This window comes from Osmerus mordax, chromosome 5, assembly GCF_038355195.1.
Source record: "Osmerus mordax isolate fOsmMor3 chromosome 5, fOsmMor3.pri, whole genome shotgun sequence".
Lineage (NCBI taxonomy): Eukaryota > Metazoa > Chordata > Actinopteri > Osmeriformes > Osmeridae > Osmerus > Osmerus mordax.
Window position 1 is genome coordinate 6461728 of NC_090054.1, and position 21595 is coordinate 6483322.

Genomic DNA, 21595 nt, shown 5'->3' on the forward strand with positions numbered 1-21595 from the left:
TCTGGAAGTTGGGTCTTGGGTAGCCTGGTCCTAACCAGACTCTCGAACATTTCATTTGTACAGAGAGTCTGGATTCGCTCCATTGACAAGCGTTGACTTCCTTGTAGAAGCCACTCCCTCTGTTCGCTGATTCGCCGGTAGATTTTCATCTGATTTACGTACCTCATTGCCAGACCTAGTACAGAAGCAAAATCAAAATTGAGCGGAAGTACGTAGGCGGGCAGAGCCAGGCTAGGTCTGGGGTCGCTTGGTTGGGGAAAACCATGTCCGAACAAGAGCTGTTCGGACCAATCAAATTGTCAGGGTGGGCTTTATACGATGATGGACAGATGATCAACAGTAACGTAATCAACCATGTCACCAAAGTATGGCGTGAAATTAGTGCCAGGAGAGCGAGCTCTGTAAAAAAAAAAGTAACTTGCAAGAAGGATTTGTGTCTCTGTAGAAAATGATTCGTGTACTTGCAGAAACAAGTTGTGTCTCCGTAGAAGAAGGAAAGATTTGTGTACTTGCAAAAAAGATTTGTAACTTGCAAAAAAGATTCGTGTACTTGTAAGAAAAAGTTTTGTGTCTGCGTAGAAGAAAAAGATTCGTGTACTTGTAAAAAAAAAGTTGTGTCTCCGTAGAAGAAAAAGATTTGTGTACTTGTAAAAAAAAGTTTTGTGTCTCCGTAGAAGAAAAAGATTCGTGTACTTGTAAAAAAAAGTTTTGTGTCTCCGTAGAAGAAAGCGGGACCACTGCTCCCAAAACCATCTAAGCCAATCAAATATAGCCATTTCTGTGTCTAGTATCATTGGACATTTTCGTCTATCACACAAAGAAGTCAGAGAGTAAGAACAAAACTAGAATGCTGGGGCCTCATTTATCAAGCGTGCGTAGAAATTGTTCTTACGTGGAGGTTTGGAATATTCCCACGAACAGTTGAAGGTGCGATTTATCAAACATTCGTACGAGCGCCGTACGCACACTTCAAGGAGATTATCCTTGATAAATCTCACCTGTTCTTAGTCTATAAACTCGTGCACGAACACAAGCATTTGCATACGAAACGCCCCATATTATCTAAATGAGTTGAATCACCACCAATAAAAAGGGAGCTAACAAGTCCAACTAGAAATTGGTAATGAAAATGGAGCAAGAAAAGAAAGGAAAAACAATTATTCGCAAAACGAAATTGAGGTTTTAGTGTCGGAGGTTGAGTGCAACCACAAAGTTTTATTTGGAACACTTAGCGGTGTTTTGACCAACAACAAAAAAGAATATGCTTTGGGAAAAGGTAGATTGCGATTGCTGTTAACGCAGCATCTTCTCAGAGGCGCTCATTGGCAGATATATAAAAAAAAAGTGGTTTGATTTAAAATCAAGTGCAAAAAAGACCGTAGCCGCACACAGGCGAGACATTGCTGCAACTGGAGGTGGACAAGTTGAGACGAGCGTTTCTCCCATGCAATTAAGAATTGCAGCAATTATTGGAAAAACATCGCTGTCTGGAATTGTGTCAGGTGGAGACAGTGACCTAGTCGCAGGTCCTACCGTGTCCAATTCACCGGTGTCTACTCGTGGTCAGGTTGAAGGTAAGTAGAATAATTTGATTTTCAACAGTGTTGTCAATATTGTGGTCACCACTTTATTTGACAGGAAATTATAATCTGCTTTGATGCAGAAATCAAATAATTCCATAAATTGCAGTGAGTGGAGACAGTTCCGGAGTCATCCTGGGAGAGGCAATTATTCTCCCCGCTGCGACCCACAGTGAGGCACCACTTAAATTAATGGATAAGAGTCGTAGTAAGTTGAATAGTTTTTTAATGTAAATATGTATACGGATATTTAATTAGACGACCAGTCATTAAACCTAGCATTAGTTGGACAATGTGCAGCTAAATTGCAGCCGGTAAGCATCATACTAAGCGTTCACAACTTTACATGTTTTTTAATGTTGGTGTATTCGCCATGCTAAACTAAACATGAGCTGGACACACTGGATAGATCTCAAATGTTGGCTGGGAAAGTTAAGCGCATAAATTAAAAATATATGGATCTTTCACTCTAGAGTGTATTATTTACTGCCAGCTTTCATTTCGAATGAAAACCATTAAGTATATTGAGTGATTTCGCGGCAGTTCCCTGCCATTTAGCTGCACATTGTCCAACTAATGCTAGGTTTAATGACTGGTCGTCTAATTAAATATCCGAATACATATTTACATAAAAAAACTATTCAACTTACTACGACTCTTATCCATTAATTTATACTGTTAAGAGTGTGCTAACCGAATAATCTTTAAATGTTGCATTAAAGATACATGCCCATGGATATTTTGAACTACTTACCAAATGACTCGCCATTGAAATCATCAGCATTCTAGTTTTGTTCTTATTCTCTGACGTTCTTTGTGTGATTTTTACAAGTACACAAATCTTTTTCTTCTACGGAGACACAAAACCTTTTTTTACAAGTACACAAATCTTTTTCTACTACCTTGCTCTGATTGGTTGTAGGTCTATCCAATTGAGCGAAGAGGCATTTTTTTCCGGGTTCGGTTGAAACACGCCCCATACTCACAGCCCAACGGAGCGCTATCAGACTCATATTCTGACTAGAATTATGAGTATGACAACGTCAGGCTTGAGGATATGCACAATTTTAATATAAGCCTTAATGTGAAATTTAACTATCTAGCCTATATAGTGACAGGAATGTGTGTTAGTGTACGAATTAGAATGGGTGTAGCAGGGCTCTCAAGTTTTGAAGACAGGCAAGAGTGACGTTCTCCCTAAGCGCCGCCACTACCAACTACGCCAACGAAAACCTAGCAATCCATTGATGCGGGTGGCGTATTACATACCTGAGGAGTGAGTTTCACCGATACACACTGGCTACATCTATGAACTACTTGTTCTGAGCAGGTGTTGTCAGTGAACAGGCTGTAAAACTGTTGGTTAAGACACTCATGAAAAACTGATGCTAATTATCTGGTAAACATTTTCTAACAGCAGTCTAGTTGTCATTGTTTGTGTCAAACAAGTTGTGAATATGTTGTAACGGTAAAACAGGAGATCATGACTGTGCTCAAAGTGATGCTCGAGCTCCAGTGGTTTGCTTTGTAGGTAAACAAAACTTTCAGAAGACGTAGCAGAATCACGAACAATTACAGGATATCCTTTTTTTCCATTGGTTGTTGCATTAAATCTTACCCAGATACAATGGTGCCATTTTCCGATTGGCTATTGTATAGACCCTTTCTTTTTTTTTGATTAGCTGATAAGTGGCAGGCTCGACTGAGAACTCCAGGGGAGACGCACTTAATTCCTGCGGTTCCATAGAACTCCAGGGGAGACGCGCTTGATTCCTGCCGGTTCCATAGTGAGAGCGGCGCGGCCAGAGGAATTTTGGTTGGGTGCTGCGGCATATTAAATATATTATAAATATTTTTTTCTGCGTGAGAAATACAATGTGTGCCGGGAGGGCGTGACAAAAGACCGAAATGAGTGACTGTCACGCTCAATGCGTGACACTTGAGAGCCCTGGTGTAGTTTCCCATGATCAGCTGAAGAACCAGGCACTCTGCAAAGTTCATATTCTGCATGTTTTCTCTCTATAATCCACCGGAGTGCAGTGCTGCGATTGACTTTATTTGGATAAGCATTTTGACACAAAATATAAGATTAAAAGAGTCGCTTCAAATTTGGCTTGCTTTCTTCGAGTCTTAGCCCTCCGGACGTCACGTGACTTTACTGTTAACGTCGCCATTTTGGCAGGAAAGTAGTGGCAAAAATGAACGGCACCAGCAAGGATTTCAACCTGTCCGAGTTCACTGCGCACTATAATTCAAAAGACAGCAGCTATAAAGCAAAACTTGATCGATTAAACATCAGTGATCCATAATGCTCCCGGAGTTATTTTTAGACCTTTACGAGTGAAACTGAAGGCTTCCCTTCTGTATCCAGATATTTACAACTTTACAACTTGCATTCGTCCTACTCTGGAGTCTTTGAAAGCCTACAAAAGCCTGGAATGGCCGCAATCAGCTGGATTAGTGACGAATATTCAGCTTTGAAGTCTACCGGCTAAATTGCTATGTTAATGCAGTCAGTTTTATAACTTGTATAGCTAACTAGCGTTAGCTAGTCTGTAACGTTAGTCAACAGTTAGCTACTAACGTTGGCGAACATACATTATATCAGTGCACTTTTCATCACAAAAATGCCATTACATATTTATTACAGATAAGTCATTCCAAGAGACTGAATGATCCTCAGTTGAAGCCATGGGTGTTGTCAGAAATTATGGGGTTCTTCTCTCTGGATCTTAGGAATCCTATAAAATGCTCTCCCTCTATCTTTTCCCCGATGGTTCAGGCATCCAGGCGCACAGCAGCTATCCACCATGTTGAATCAACGTTTCTTATATCGACCTTTTTTGATGAACATTCTAGAATTTTAATTGGTCAAGTTTGGCCGTTGAAAGCTTACGGTTTCAGACGCGCGAATGATTGTTTTGATGGAAGTCAGTTTAGTATGGAGGATAATAGGGGCCAAAACTAAATAAATAAATACTTGGATAAATAATTATATAACACAAAGCTTAAATAAATGACTAATTATATAATGAAATGCCTAACTGACATACAAAATATATAAATTACAAATTAAATGAGACACTAAATATATAAATGTTACATGTATTTGTGTGTATATATATATATTTACGTTTTAATGTGTTCACATTTATTTATATTTTCTTACATTTATTTATTTATCCTTACATTTATTTATTTCTCCTTACCTTCCACGGTGTAACCATAGAGTTAATATAACTAGAGGAAGCAACTTTTGTCTTCCAAGATGGCGTCCCCATTCATTTCTATGAAAAGTGCTCAGTGGCGCAGTGAGGCAAGCGAGAGCGCGAAACTGGACCGCGCCATCTTTCCACTTCCGACTCTTCCGGTCTAGCTTTAAACAGTGGCTCTTTTTTCCCTAGCTCCGATAAGAATCAGAGACATGATGCAAACTTTACGTAAATGTATGCTGTCATTGTATAGTATTCCTTTCACTTGGTTGTTAGAAATAGGCTATAGGGCTAAATATAGGGCTATTCTAGATGGAACTCATCACATATGTTGCTTTTTTTACATTTATGCATTTAGCAGATGCTTTTATCCAAAGCGACTTCCAAGAGAGAGCTTTACAAAAGAGCATAGGTCACTGATCATAACAACGAGATAGCCCCAAACATTGCGAGCAGCCAAAACATGAAGCATACATTGTGGAAAACCAAATAAGTGCAACAGGGAAGAACCATAAGAGCATGCAGTTAAACAAGTTACAAATGAACAACATGAAACTCAAGAGTGCAAGAGTGTACCTGTAGAAAAAATAATTAACAGTAAAATATTTCACAGCGAGTACAAGAATTTGAAACCGTTACAACTTACATTTACATTTAGCAGACGCTCTTATCCAGAGCGACTTACAGTAAGTACAGGGACATTCCCCCGAGGAAAGTAGGGGGAAGTGCCTTGCCCAAGGACACAACGTCAGCTGGCATGACCGGGAATCAAACTGGCAACCTTCGGATTACTATCCCGATTCCCTCACCGCTCAGCCACCTGACAACTAACCAACAAGAGCAACAAGTCTCTCAATACGAGTCATTGTGATCCTGGAGGAAACTAACATCAGGTACAGCCAAGCATTCCTAAGTGCCGTTGTACTCCCGGAACAAGTGCGTCTTGAGCCTTTTCTTGAAGGTGGGGAGACAGTCAGTGTCCCTGATGGAGGTGGGGAGTTGATTCCACCATTGGGGTTTGAGTATGATTTCCAACGCATTGTATCGGATTAAATAAACTGTTAACATGAACACCTAGCTCCGTCTTTGTGCTCACCAGGCAAAGAAAGCTCAATAGTTATTTTGGTAACAGAAATCTTCCATAATGCAGACTTACCATAGCTTACTGTCAACTGTATTTTCAAACGAAATGCCACAAAATTCATACTGCCTTCAATTTACATATCAGTGTAGAAATGTGGCCTGTGTTTTATATGTTCTACAAAACCAAATGCCTATTAATGGATATAATGTGATCTAACAAGACTTGGAAATAATGTAATAAATAAAAGCTTGAAAAGTGTGTCTAAAATATACTTTATTTAACATTTGCCTTTGAAAGGGGCTTATTAACAGAACTAGGCCTATATACAAGACGTTTCCATCAGATATAAGTGGGGGTGAAACAGTAACTGCGGACCTTCATTGTCCCACAAAAGCAGTCTGGCTTGATGACACGATTAAAAAAAAGAATAATGGGTGTGTTTAACAAAAGCTTCTGAAGACAAGACTAATCATATTTATATCATTTCTTATTGTGGTTATCAGTTAAAGTATTAATCTTCGTCTTTGCTCCAGATAGACATGTCAACAATATGCCCACGCTCAACATAATGTAATATTTGCCATCATGTCATGAACGTAAAAACGTTCTTGACAGAAAAATCAAATCTGTTTTAAAATAACGGTAATAAACTATATCAACAACATTTCATGTATGTGTGACAACCATTTGCTAAACTTGCTACAACAGGGCAGGCAACTCAAGACATTTCTCCCTGTGCTCATTCAATATGGCTCATTCAGCTCCAGGTAAATCAGCTAGGCCAATAGGCCAATGTGAACTTTTGTGCTCGTGCCCTGTTAGTATCCGCGAGCACATTTGCAGGCAACTTTTATTGACGTAAGCAAATAAATGGGGTGCTAGTTTACCCATTTCGGATTGGTTTCAAATTTAGCAAAAATCAGGAAAAATTATTTCATGAAAAAGCTAGTAGTATGAGCCAGGTTCGAGAATCTAACAAAATTATTGGGGGAGATAGTTTTGTAAATGTTGACTGGAGTTAATAGAATAAAAACGACCGGAAAAGCCGGAAGTCTAACAAGAAATGCAATACCACCTACATCCACCGGGGCCGTTGCTTCAAGCCGAGGGGCGAGGGGTGGGGGCTTGATCCATATGGAGGACACGGAAAAGCGCAATTTGCCATTTTCAGTTCCCGCGACAGGCAGTCTGCGCTTTTACCTCAGTGCGGCATGTTTGTACGGTCCGTGTACCTTGTGGCCATTGGTTTTTCTATTTTGCAACCCGTGTTGTCAAAGCAAAATAGGGCCGTAATATCGTTTTGTCACTTTAGTAAGTCGAACACACATTTAAGTATAACGGCTTGTTTTTGGTTGTTTCGTTTTTTTGGGAATAATGAAATAACCATAGGCTAACACAAATGGTATAACGAGCCATTAATGGATGTTTTGATTATTCCATATCCTTTATGCTGATATCTGCAAAAGATGAATGAATCGTAATATCGATTTGTCCATTTCGGATGTCAGAACCAGATGATGGGGAAATGCGTGGTTTCCGTTTTGTTTTATTTTGGAATAACGGAATAACCATATAACACAAATGGTATAACGAGCCATTTACTCATTTGATCGGCCGTATTATGCATACTGGCACAAGTGAAAAAGAGAGAGAGGGGGAGAGATGTTAAACTATTGGGGGTGTTATTACTTGCGAACATCAGAGGGCAGCAACGACTAGCTTATAATTTTTTTCCTGTGATCTGTAGACCTACGATCTTGACGACAAAGCAGAGGCAAATGTTGACGGAGTTTGCTAGTTGATACTTAGTTAATAAATATTTGATGAACCCTAGTTTCTTTAATATATATTCGAAATTAGTATTAGAAATAACCATAACACGTGTTATATGGTTATTTATTCCAATCATTTTCTTTTCGATCCGATAAGTACTTTCAAGACCAGTATCGTCGATATCAATACCGATACCGATACTTCTATGAAATATTTGCATTTGAGTAATTTTATAATGCATTCTGAAAGCCATCATTATTAATATTAAATAAACCGTAATAGGCATTGTGTCTGTGTTGCCTCCTCTGCTTGCGTCAGCTGTAGCTACTTCGTTGTGCTCTTTAGGGTGTTTAACTTTTAGATGCTTGTCATGTTTGTGGTATTGCCACAATGGCGTATTGTTGTTTGACAAATGTCACATAAAGTTTAATCGTTGTTAACTGGAGTGAAATAACTCCAGGATTATGCTTCTTTTTCTTTCAGTCATGACCGCAGCAATGCACTTGAATCTGCGCTGAGTGTGCTTTCACTGAGTGAGAGTAACAGTGCGTTCAACCTGCAGCGGAGCAGGCGGCGCGGGGCGTCGGCTTCCAATTCATTTTCAATGAAACCAGGCATTGACGCTCGCGTAGGGCATTGTGGGAAGGCGAGCGGAGCGTTGCAAGTTGGATTTTCTCAACTTTATGTAAATGAGGAGCGTGAAAACGCTAGCGTTGGCCAATCGGATTGGTTTCTTGTTTCTTGTAACGTAGCAACTGTTGCTCATGGTAAACTTGTCTAGGTTTTACAATTTCAAGATGGAGGAGAAACTTATCGTATGTGTCTGCACACTCAGTTCTGTTCAGAACAAAGTTACGTAATGTGACAAGCCTGAATTTAAAGATTACATTAAACTAATAATGCATGGTGCAGGGTTGCCGACGTTGTCAGTGTCCCTAGTATGTTTTTATACTTTTAAATTCAGTCTCGTCACATTACGTGACTGTTCTGTGCCACTGCTAGCTTGTTAGCCCAGCCTACAAACGACTGGTTGAGTGACCGGTGGCGTAACATGTATTCTACTGTAATCTTGCACTAGTAAAAAATCAGTAATGTTGTGTAAAAGTGGTATTTTGATCGATGTTGTGAGTACATGAACCCAAGTCTGTACGCTTGGCCATGACTACAACAGTGACCTTAGAGAACTACAACTCTGTATTAACTTGTCTAACACGCCCCCGAGCGTGGTGTACTGTGGGAAGGCAAGCGGTGCAGAGCGTTAAAAAACGCTGTAGTGGACACGCACCGTGAGAGAGCGTGGCGCGCTGCCGCTGATGAACTCATGATAAGCACAGACACAGCGGAAGAAAAAATAGTTCCCATTGACATTCTTATGTAAGTACATTTCTATACTATACGGCCTACAACTATTTGTTTAAAGAAATCCCAGGTATGATCGATATTTCAAATTGAAAATCGATCCTTTTGATACAATGCCAGTATCGAAAATATCGATACTTTAGGATCGATCCGCCCATCCCTACAGGTAGGTCTGTTCTGATATCTGCAATTGATTTAGCTAGTGTTGCTGTTGTTGCTAAATTCAGTAAATTCGAGACAACTCGCCCCCCCCCAGTCTCAAGCAGAGAAGACTGCTGATTTTTTCACGATTTCAAAGCCTAATTTAACATACTTGTCGGTGGGTTTTTTTCATTCGAATTTGGATGGGTAGTTAACAACACATTCTTCTGTGGTGTGATGAACTTAAAAACTAATTTTCAATTCCACTTTACAGCATTAATGCTACTCTGTCACTTTACTGCAAACAGTCCTACTGCACTCTTATTTTGACTTTATATTTTATGTTGTACAGTTTTGTGAATATTTTGTTGTACATTTTTTTATATTCTTAAATTGTTATATTGTATAGCCTATTTAAGGACTGCACCCACATTTTTAAGATTCTTAAGTTTATTATATGTTTACTGTATGCACCGGCCCACCAAAGTAAATTCCTTGTTTGTGTACACTTACTTGGCGATTAAACATTATTCTGATTCTGATTCTACAGAAACATGAACCGTTTCATGTCCGGACAAATTCTATTTGCCAGGCGAGCCGACATCCATGGGGCGGCACTGCTACAGATGTTACGCGCGCAGCTACATCAGACTACGTGCATTGCGCATCTTCCAATGGGGAAATAGTTGAGTTGACCAATGGGCAGACTGAATTTTAAGCAATGCAAAACAGGTAACAAGTTGTAATCTGTCTGCACTCTGCTCAGAAAGTTATCTTGCAGTCGTTTACGGTTTGCCTTTACTGCGAAGAACTTCAATCTTATCCTACAGCGGCTGTATGCCGCCAGTCGACACTGATTACTACTGCCTGTCCTTTCTACTGGATGTGCCTAGACGTCGTTCTCCAAAATGCTGAGCAGCAAAGTATCAGGACCAGGACTGATGAGCGCGGCTGCTGGTATAGACCGAGGACGGGTCGGGGAGAGGCTGCAGGCGGCTCTTGCCGGGCTGCACGAGCTGCATTATCTCAAGGAGAAACAGAGCGACATGGTGAGCTGGGCTCTGCGAATGGACAGGGAAGAACCGGCGTGTTCTCCACAGACGCACAGAGACGATCCGATGCCAGGGCCAGAGGAACAGCGGCTGGAGGCAACACTCACAGCTTTGAAGCAACAGCTGGTAGGATTATATTCACTTTATAGTGTCTTGAATCTTTAAGATTTAAGTTAACCGATATGAAAGGAATATCTTCGTCACCAGTTCAGCTAAAAAATACATTTGTGTATCAGAAATCTTGTCTTGTGTTGAGCCTGACACCCTTCCCCACCATGACATTATCAATTCATATTAATATAGGTGCATAAAGATAGTGTTTAGTCTTGATCATTTAGGCTAATAACGTCGTAAATCAAGGTTCATTTCGGGACCACAGGACACCGCAGCGATGAGGTGAACGTTCTCCGATCATTAACTTTAATGACAGTGGAAATGCACAATTGCTCTTTCACCCCCATAGTCTAAAGATGGACGTTTGACCCCTTGTTTTCTTCTCATCTAATTTTGTCTTGCCAGTAGTTAGGAAATGCAATGATTGGCATGTTAAGGGTACATGTTTAGAGAAATGTCTGTAAATACATGGATTTTAATGACAGACATGGCATTCACAAAAATATATTTTTATTTGAATTTGACTTGAAATGCAATTCACACAGCAGCAATGTTAAGTAGGAATGTAAATATTATATTAAATATAGTATCTGAATTTACAATCTATGTACAAATGATAAAGTAATCATACTTTACAGAGAATGATAAAAAAATTGTACTTTCTAGTAGTCTCCAGTCTGAAATCATTAAAAAAGATTTGTACATTAAAGGTTTTGCTAACCAAAATAAAGCCCTTCTCTAACCTCCCCCTCTTCCTCCCCACTGAGTGCTTGTAACCCTGTTGGTATGGTATTATTGGCCTGGTCCTGGCTGCCTTAGCAAACATAGTGTCCCTCCCCTCAGTCCCTCTTTCTGAAGTTAACACAATAGCCAGGGTTTCCTCTGCGGGGGAAAAATGAGTTACCCAGCAGTGCTAAACCCAGGCTCCCCCTGTCCTCTGAGGGTTAATCATCAGCTACGCTCTCTTTGTTTTCTGATGAGAGTGTAACCTCAGGTTGAGGCCTGGGGTAAGTAGGCCACTGCACCACACTGAGAGGTTAGTATTTGTTTTTTTTGGTGTGTGTGTTTTATGTGTTCTGTCCAGTGTGTGGTTGTTGTATACTGATTGCATGAGTTTGTGTGTGTGTCTTTCTCTGTTGCAGTCACGTCTGCGGAGACAGGATGTGGGGTTGAAGACTCACCTGCAGGAGCTGGACCAGCAGATCAGTGAGCTGAAGCTGGATGTGTGCATGGTGTCCTCTGCGCCACTAGAGAGTGATAGTAGACCCAGTTCAGGTCAGGACACACAGAAATACACACCTTATCCAGCAGATTGTTTAACCCTTGTGTTATCTTCGGGTCATTCTGACCCATCAGTCATTGTGACCCACCATTGTATTGCGACAACTTTACCGCATACAAAAACAAAGTGAAGCATTTTCTTTTATTTGTTTTTGTATTGGGTAAAATTGGGTAAACACAACGATGGTTTGTTATGAACCTTTGGGTCATGTGACCCGAAGGCAGCACAAGGGTTAATGCTCTCTTTTTCCCACACCATACCAGGTTTCTATGAGCTCAGTGATGGAGGTTCTTGCTCTCTGTCCAACTCCTGCACCTCGGTTTACAGTGAGTGCCTGTCCTCCTCCTCCCACACCAGTCTCCTCCCTCCCCCCAGCCACATTGCCAGGCCTCATCCCCTCAGTAGCTCCACGCAGGCTGAGCCGTCACGGCGACGGTCAGCTGACGAGACCACCACCCAACCCAACCCCCCACGGGGTACTGGCCTCCACCTGGGGAGCAGCAGGATCCGTACTGGCACAGCAAGCTCAGAGCGGGCCAGACAGAGACCAGTGTCTACAGGTGAGTTTTATTGGAGTTAATATCATGCTTGTTTATACAGTACATAGATATGCCATAGTGTCACCTGAAATTACTTTCTTATAAACTCTTAGTGTACTCTAGCACTGTAGACTGACTGTGTTTTCCCAGGCGACTTAGACAGGATGCTGATCCCAGGATTGAGCTACTACAGGTTGACTGATGTGAAGAAACCTTCTTTGTGCCCCACCCTGAGGACCTCCACCGTGGAACCCAAGTTCCAGAACAATCTGGTGTCCCGCAGTGGAGCCGAAGTCTACTGTTACCCCAGCCCGCTCCATGCTGTGGCTCTCCAGAGTCCCATCTTCACTCTGGGAGGGGAACCAGCCACAACCGCAGCTCCAGAGGGCCAGGAGCCTCCAGTGGTGGCCATGCCCAGCACCGACTCTCTCCAGCGGGGACGGGAAGTGGTCATGAACAGGCCCCTGGGCTACATTGACAAGCTGCTCCAGCGCAGTATGAATAAGATTAACTTCCAGAGTGAGACTGGAAGGGAGAGTGTGTGTAGGCACTCCCCCCCAGATGACCCCAGTGAGGCTAGTGCAGATGGAGCTATATGTCCAGGCAACTCTCAGGTCCTTGGGCGTCCACTGCAGAATGCTGTCCTATCAGACGTCACCTCATGTGACAGGAAGAGGCAGACTGGTATGTACCCTAACCAGGAAGTGAGCTACAGCAACCCAGCTCAAAGACAGAGAGTCCAGGAGAACTCATACCGCTATTCCTACCCTGCAGCAATGAGGGAGTACAGTCCAGCAGAGGCAATAGCCTCCAAAACCGGTATTAAGGCACCATCTGGGGATGCTAAAGAGAGAGCTTCCTTAGACCAGGGGTGTGTGGAGGCTCCAGGGAGAAAGGTTTGTGAGCTTAGAGCCTCAGACAGGAGATCCTGCGTGGCCCACTGGTCCTGCACTGAAGAGGGTTATGGTTCTGAATACAGTCCTGGTCATGCTGCACTCTCACCAGACTTTGTCCACGCCCAGTTTGTTCCTGCCGGGTCTCAATGTGTCAAGTTGAGGCCGGCGGACCGTAAGACTAAGGCTGTGAAGCTAAGGAGGAGGGAGAGGCCCTGGGCTGGAAGGCGCCAGAGGGGCTGCTATTCCAGCGAGGGGAGCAGGGAGGGCCACCGAGGTGGGGCCCAGGTAGAGAGAGAGCAGAGAAGGGCTGGAAAGGGGAGGATGTCCCAGAGGGTGGCCAGCTGTCTGGTAGAGGAGCTTGGGCGCACAGGCACCAAGGCCTGCCTCAGCGAGCCTGGACTCTCTAACAACCGGCGGGTCTATCCCCATCAATACCCACAAAGCATCTCAGCCAACAAACTCACTAGAGGATGCAGAGCCCAGTGCCTGGACCTGGTGCAGCCCTCTGAACCCAGGAAGAGGAGGCAGGGGCCAGCCAACATGGGGATGTTCCAGGCTATGTGTGTTCAGGGACAGAGGTCCAGAGAGTTGGTCAGCAGGTCGTCATTGAGCTGCAACTTTAGCAGCAGGCCCCACTCAGGCCACTGGGGAGGGCACACCCCCAGGGCCCTCCAGCCCTCACTCTCCTCCTCTTCTTACTTCACCAGTCTCAACGGCAGGTACCCTCCAGTTCCCTTCCCAGTGTCCGCTCCCTTCCCTCCCAGGTGTGAGTCAGAGTACTCGACCGAATGTGCCTCTCTCTTCCATTCCACCATAGCCGAGAGCAGCGAGGGAGAGGTCAGCGACAACACCATCAATCGCTTTGGGGACAGCGAGTCGAGCCAGAGCTCCCAGTCGCCCGACTCTGACAGCAGCATGTTCCTGGACGAGGTAGAGCAGATGGATGGCTATGAGGAGGAAGGGGGTCTGGTGTGGGCCGAGGCTTCCTTGGGACCCACTGCTGCTGGGCTGCCCCTCCGGCAGCTCCTCCACCCAGAGCCGCCAGCCTGCCGCATCAAAGCCTCCCGGGCCCTGAAGAAAAAGATTCGCAGGTTCCAGCCTGCCTCCCTGAAGGTCATGACCCTTGTATAGAGGAGCTTACCTCCTGCCAGCCTAAGAAGGGTGCGCTTTCACTAGAACTGCTTGTCACTTGATGAAGTCACCTGTTTATTACTTTGATCAGCCACACTGTCATAGTAGTATTAAAACAAATTTGTTTCATGTGAAAGTAAAGAGTGCTGGGAGCACATTTGTTTTGTAACCAAACTGGAGATTTGAATAGTGCCCAGTCATAGAACCTCCCCACAAATTTAAATAAACACATCAGGCAGTGTATTACACTTTGTGTGTTAAGAACTAAATCAATCTTGAGTAAATCATATGGCTCTGTTATAGAGAAGACAAATGTTTTTATACTTCATTTATTACAGATAATTTTGATCCCCTTTTATATTTTCTACCATTTTATTTTGGCACATTGTGACTTAATGAATACATTTCATTGTAGAATAAAAAAGGTATTTAATGTTCAAACTGTGTATACTTCAATTGAAAAAAGTTACAACCATAATGTTGCTGTTATTATGACTCTTTACAACACTGTAAAGAAATTTGCAATAGAGGTCATAGGTGTCACTTATAGTCCCAGATTTGACTTGACCCAGAGAATCACGGCAATTACATTCTTGAATAGAAAGATCCTTATCAGTATACCAACATTTCTTTCAAACCTTAAAACTAAATCCAGAGTTCATTCATTCTCTCATACACACATGCATTCTGTTTTCTCTGCATGCACAGAAGAGGGAAGAAGCGAGGTAGTAAGTGCAGATTTCTGTAAGGAGTCTAGAAAATGTATGAGAGTCAGGTTAGTGGGAGGGAGAGGAGTGTAGGAGCGCGGGAAGGGATTTAGTCAAACAGACAATAATGGTCCTCTTTCAGAGCTGTCATTGGAGATTAGACAGCGGGCCACAGCATCACAGAATGTGACCATCTAAAATGTGCCCTGGTATGGTACAGTACCAGGCAGTGGCGCCTTAATGCACGGGCTTACCTGGGCTTAAGCCCGGGGCCTCGACCAATCAGGGGCCTCTTAATAATAATACAAAATAATAATGATGATAAACGTCCGTATTCGCGGTGTCATTACTCTGCTCTACAGTGGCATCTGGTGGTGTATGTGGAGGGAGGGGAGCCCCCCCCCCTCCCCCTTATCTAAACAAAATGTAACAAAAACTAAAGAGGGTACAATTTGTAGGGTGTGCTTGCTTGCGTCGGTTGCAGATGGGTCCATTTAATATGAAACAAGCTGAACCCCCTTTGAGACAAGCTATTCTAACAACGTTGTCACCGGCAGTATTTTTCAGATGGAATCGCGATTCAAACGGTACCATCTGCTAACTGAAAATATGCCCTCAAACGCGACTTTTTAGTCTCAGTCTAGAGCCCTGCGTGGATAAAATGAATTATGCTACGAGCAAGCTAGCCTAGCTGCTGTTGCTAGCCAAACTTCACTGAGGGGATTGTTTGAATGCGCCAGAAATTAAAAACGTTTCTTTTGACATAAAGTTTAGGCTGTGGCATTGAATACAGGGACGCACCACACAAGCTTGAGTTCAAATACATAATTTATTGTGACATTACTTACTGTATATGCAAGTCTTGAATTGCTTAAATGTATAATGCTGCTAGTACACCACGGCACGATACGATACTTGCCGTGCAACAGCAATGCACGTTGTATCCATGCGTCGTTGCTAACGTGTGCTGACGTTGTGACGTAGGCTAGCACTGAGTTCCCTTCGTTGACACAAGGCACTTTTTGCCACAAAAACTGAATTTCAGCCTAAACCGTGCAACGCAATGTAAATAACAATACAAGCAACTCGTGCGATTGTGCGATTAGCGTGTGGGGGGCCTCAAAAAATGAAGAAAAAAAAAGTCCATAGCCCAGGGGCCTCAAGTGCTATTAAGACGCCCCTGGTACCAGGTACTGTACTTCAGGAAAAAACTGCTGTAGTAACTTTGGGCAGCCACAGGCTGCATACCCATAAACCCACCCCCTCATGTCTGTTTGTAATAACATTGCTGTCTCCAGTAAAGAAGATTCACCATGAGTTTAGGAGTTGTACTGTTAACCTTCTAAGAGGCTTAAAGGGCTCAACAAATATGCTTGGTATTTCATCAAGTTCAAAAGTAACCCCAGGACATCACTATGGATACAGTCATATTTGAAGATAACTCTCCAGACTACATTTTCAGTCAGAGCCTTTATTTCCCAACAAAGTGTAATTGTCTCATTCACAAGTTTTCTTTCCTCTCACAACAAAGAGTCCATGTTGTCATCAACATCAAAGATGTTGTTTCAGTCATGCATCAAGAGATTTTAGAGGCTGAAGTGACTTAAGCCCTTGCTCGACCCTTGACACTTCCACATGGGAATCAGTTGGATTAGTGCTGTAGTTAGATATGGGATAAGACAGAGCAGAGGTGGACTATGCTGGCTGGGTCTTTGATGTGGTGGGGAATGAAGGATTCAAAATCTGTGTCTATTCCAATATGTAATGATGGTATTCAATGACACAAATCTGTGTTCTAGAAAGAGTGGTCTGGAGTCGCAGAGGTCCGATAATATCAGCTTTAATGCAGCAGTTGGAAATCAACAAGTACAGAGCTCTGGAATTGTCTAAGTTTCCCTACCCGCAACAGAGTTTGGGCTGGTTCACGAAGTCCAACTGGCTATCTTTCCCTGCCCCAGCATATCATATACAATGCAATTGAAAACACAAGTATCAAAAAAGGGTTGAGCTTGCGTCGTGCGTCAGGGAGTTGTTCATGCCTACGCGCGTCCCACCTGCTCGGGTGCCATCTCCACCCAGTTTCAAGGTTGTTTCTGAAAATGAAGAGATAGAGACACAAAGAACAGCCTGCTTCCCACACTCAGTGTGAGACCCAATGTTTAAGCCTGAGCACACTTCTAAGTTCATAACTTTAATAAGCACAATGCATAACTTTAATAAGCACAATATATTCTTTAGGAACCAGGCCAAGCTGGCAGGATTGACCTTGTGTGTTGGTTGACCTCTCCAGCTGCATGTCCACCATGACTCAGGGGTTACGTTCTCCCTAGAACAGAGGGGTCAGGGGTTGGATAGTGAAGCGACTTTTTTGTTCCTCTGCTTTCCATTACTTGTCTGCTTTGTCCGTTGTCCAATGTAAAAATATTGTTTCATTTTATATACACCAGTGGAGTCATACAAGCCATCTTGTAAGCTGACAAGATTTGTTGTCATTTAAAAGCATTAGCGAGGTTCAGTGTCCTGACTAATGCAATTTGGTGTAATTGTATGCCGTTAACAGATTAATTTAGTAGTCTGGGCAAGGGGTCAAAACCAAGTGGTAATCATAAAAAGAGATGGTGGAAACTATAACACAGGTTAAGCAGAACACACCTGCAAATAAGATTTTTTCTTCTGTACTTTATAAAAAGTACTTTATGAAGTTCGCCTTGCGTGAAGTTTGTCAGGGAATACTAAAGGATTACTGATGTCAAGTGGGATCTCATCATATTGATTATGGCTCTAAGTCTTCACCACCCTAAACACAGCAACACACGGATGGATGATCCTCAACTCCCCCCCCCACACACACACACACCCTCCACACCCCTTCAACTCCCTGCCCCCAGCCCCCATACCACTGGCTGAATCTTCCATTCCTTCTACCAATCAAAGTGATCCAGTATCCAGACAAAAATATTTTAAGTCAGTGGTTTTAACTGCTGGTTAGAGTTTCATATTATTGGACCTCCGCTAAAACCTCTGGTTCTGGGTAAAAGATAACTTTCTAAAGAAGACAATGGATAGTTTAGTTGCTAGTGAGATTAATTACCGTGAGACCGATCGGAAATTAATTGACCGAGATGGGACAGGATGGGACATAATGATCGCTCTCTTGAAATAAATTACCTTTGTAATCTTTCTTGGCACAAGGTCTCAGGCAGTCTTTTGTAAGATATTCCTCTTCCCAGCTCAATTCGAGTATAAATAGTCAGGAGAATCATGGCTTCCTACTCTGAACGGAACATAAACAATGACAATCAAAACAAGGAGCCCAAGCCAGCAAGGGACTTTAATAACTGACTTTACATGCAGCCTATAGAACAGTTTATGAACAGCCAACTTGCACTTTGATTCCTTCCATAGCCTGTAATAGCCTCCTCCACTTAAGTAGAGGCATACAAACATAAGGTGTCCTTGTTATTGTCTCATGATTACTGTACACACAAAATACTGTACATTTAAATCACACAAACACACTTTCAGTAAATGCTGTGAAACCATTTATATTATTTTAAAGAGGACAAAATGCTAAATATTTCTTCCTCGTTATCTGACAAGAACTTAGTTGTTTTAACAATTCTCCAACAACGCAGAGACCTCTTCAAACAGGGGCCCGTTCTTCGTAGGCCTACGTCGCTTATTACATCTGAGATCGACACATCCAAGATAACATAATCTTGCTAATCATGATCTGGCTAATTAGGTTCTTCAAACACCCTTTTTGTTTATGATTGTTATAGCTGCATTGAGTTATGCGTTGATCTAAAAGGGGGTACGTATCGATAGTAGAAACCTTGATCAGCAACGCTGCTATTGAATGCTCACCATGGACAAAAAGAGTGCCCCGTTTTTTTCCGCAACAGCGCCAACAGCAACAGCAAGAGCTTGCTCGAAGGTTAGGCCTACTCCGAATTTGAAGATTTTCTCCGAACGGCAAACCTCAAAGTCTGCAAAATCCAGGAGAGAGGGCTGGCAAAAAGTAGAAGACAAATTAAATGTATGGTAGTGACCACGTTAGATGTTTTATCGCTTATTAGAGGCTAGCCTTTTGGTTTTTGTATTTTCTTATTTTCATCATTACTTTGTTTATCATCTTTAATGTCATATAATTTTTTATTATTTATTTATTAGTTTATTTGACAGGGACAATGCAGTTAAACATAGCTACAGAGCAAAATTTGCAGCTGATGTGATGCACATAGAGTTTCTAGCAAGAGCTAATTTTCAACTCCCGTCCCTGGATGAGCCTTTCTACAATAGCACATAATAAAAACAATATACAATTTTAAAAATACAGAATAAAAAAATACACATTCAGAACACACGCATTCTAGGAACTAATTCGAAGGGTACACAATGCAATTGTACTACTCAAACTCAATCACGCTCAGACATTTACATGGGTACAGTTTTGGTTTTCTTTCAGCCATGCCTTAAGCCTAAAGGTGAACATTTTAAACTCAGAAATTATCTTAATCTCTGTGGGCAGTGAGTTCCACAGTTTACAAGCCCTGTAAGAAAAGGCTGATGTACCAAAAGATGTCCTGCGCTGTGCGATTTTACAATTTTGGTTTAGGGAGCCCCTTGTCACTCTACCGCTATTTAGTCTCTGAATACATGTACTCAGGGGTTCAGGAGCCAACTTATTGGTACACTTAAACAACAATTTGAGAAAACATAAATCGCTGAAGCTTTCAAAACTTAATAAATTAAATTTCTTAAGAATGTGGCAGTGATGAAAGCGAATTGGTTTTCTATCCATAATTTTCATTGCTTGGTTATAAAGTGAACCAATGTGCTTTGTATATTTTTGCTTTGTATAGGGAGTCAGGTGGCTGAGCGGTTAGGGAAGCGCGCTAGTAATCTGAAGGTTGCCAGTTCGATTCCCCGGCAGTGCCAAATGACGTTGTGTCCTTGGGCAAGGCACTTCACTTAATGTAAGTCGCTCTGGATAAGAGCGTCTGCTAAATGACTAAATGTAAATGTAATGTAAATGTATATCATTCATTCATTCCCATCAATCATTGTGACCCACCGTCGTATTGCGACAACTTTACCGCATACAAAAACAAAGTGAAGCATTTTCTTTTAACCGTTTCAGACCCCCCACATTGCGAAGGTTAAAAGAAAATTATTTTTATTTGTTTTTGTATTGGGTAAAATTGGGTAAACACAACGATGGTTCGTTATGAACCTTTGGGTCATGTGACCCGAAGGCAGCACAAGGGTTAATGAGTTTCCAGCAATTTAATGATGTAAATGACACCCTCACGAGAAAACTGATGTCTCTGAAAAAGTAGGCTATAGTAGCCTGTCTTATCTCGCTGTGCTAAAGGATCTGTCTATCACGCAATGTGATTAATTCGGGTTCATGTTAAATTCTGCTAATTATTCTTGCACCTTCTGCAACAGCTTGTTGTTGTAAAAACGGACAACACATAGCTGTGACAGACTTCATGTATAACCTCTGCTTAAAGCCGCAATCAAATCTTGTTTACATAAAATAAGCCTGCTCCCGAGCAGGTTTAAGCTACAGGACTTGTTGCTATGACACCATGTCCAGAGTAAGCTTCGAAGAACCGAACAATCCAAGATAATGACAAATCGTCAACAATCAAATCCAGCTAACTGAGTTAGCGACGTACAAAGAACGGGCCCAAAGACATGCCAAACAAACGAAAGACTGAGGGGAAAGACAAGTAAAAACAACAATGGCTGTTCTGCAGACAGGTGATAATTAAAGTCTGTCTTGGTTCAGATGAGCTCACAGATGGGAGAGTCGGGGTCTCCCCTTTCACCTACATGAAGTAGGCCTAGGCTAATCCCAAAGCCAAACAAGGGCCTACCCACTTCATTATGTATAATTTCACACTCCCCTGGCACTCTTTACCTTACATATGTTTTATTGTTAATAATTATGCACCTGGGGTCCGTTCTTCGTAAGTTGCTTATTACATCCGAGATCAAATGACACATCCAAAATAACATCATCTTGCTAATCATGATCTGGCTAATTAGGTTCTTCTTCTTGTTTATGATTAGTAGGCTAGTTGTCTGGGATAATTGCACGTTCACGCGTTGGTCTAAAAGGGGGTACCGTATTTCTTTGATTAAACGCCGCCCTCAAATAAACGCTGCCCTTGAATAAACGCTGCACCCCTCCAAAAAATCAGAAAACTGTTATTTAATTGGTTAAATTAAAACACAGTATTTATTACACAAGTAAGTCACAAGTGTAGGCTACTATAATTCCCTTGAAGCACTGGCAAACACAAGTGGCTTTCTTGCTACAGGTTTATTTAAAGCTTCTTCTCCAAATCCACCATAAAAACTAAACCCACAGTATAACGAGAAAATAAAGACCAGATTAGCCTAATGTGAACATACAATAACATGCACAGCATGTAAATAACGTTTACCAAAGTAAAATACAGACACAAAACCACATATCTTGTTGGCTGCATGCTGTAGGCTACACAAGGGAATTCATTTGATTCACTTTACGTCACTGTAGCTTTGCGCCGCCATCTTACCGACCGACTCTGTCTCAGTCATGCCTGCAATATGTTGTGCAGTTGGCTGCAACAACAGCTGAAAGAGGAACCCCGGACTGGTATTTCATTCTATACCAAAATACGAAAGGCTAATTCTACTATTGTTATAATGGATAGCATAATAATAAG

The 21595-nt window shown here is 42.2% G+C and overlaps 1 protein-coding gene across 1 annotated transcript; it reads left to right on the forward strand.

The window, feature by feature from the left end:
* Positions 1-10057: 10057 nt before the first annotated feature.
* On the forward strand, positions 10058-14250 carry dact2 (dishevelled-binding antagonist of beta-catenin 2). Its single transcript, XM_067236824.1, has 4 exons — positions 10058-10327; positions 11458-11590; positions 11861-12157; positions 12287-14250. Exons 1-4 carry the CDS (start codon positions 10058-10060, stop codon positions 14161-14163), a joined length of 2577 nt encoding a protein of 858 aa, XP_067092925.1. The 3' UTR covers positions 14164-14250.
* The last annotated feature ends 7345 nt before the right edge of the window (positions 14251-21595 follow it).

Excerpts from the sequence above, each read along its gene's own strand:
- dact2 (XM_067236824.1), top strand. The coding sequence starts at position 10,058 with ATGCTGAGCAGCAAAGTATCAGGACCAGGACTGATGAGCGCGGCTGCT. Across the intron at positions 10,328-11,457 it reads CAGCTTTGAAGCAACAGCTG|TCACGTCTGCGGAGACAGGA; the intron begins GTAGGATTATAT and ends TCTCTGTTGCAG. Across the intron at positions 12,158-12,286 it reads ACAGAGACCAGTGTCTACAG|GCGACTTAGACAGGATGCTG; the intron begins GTGAGTTTTATT and ends GTGTTTTCCCAG.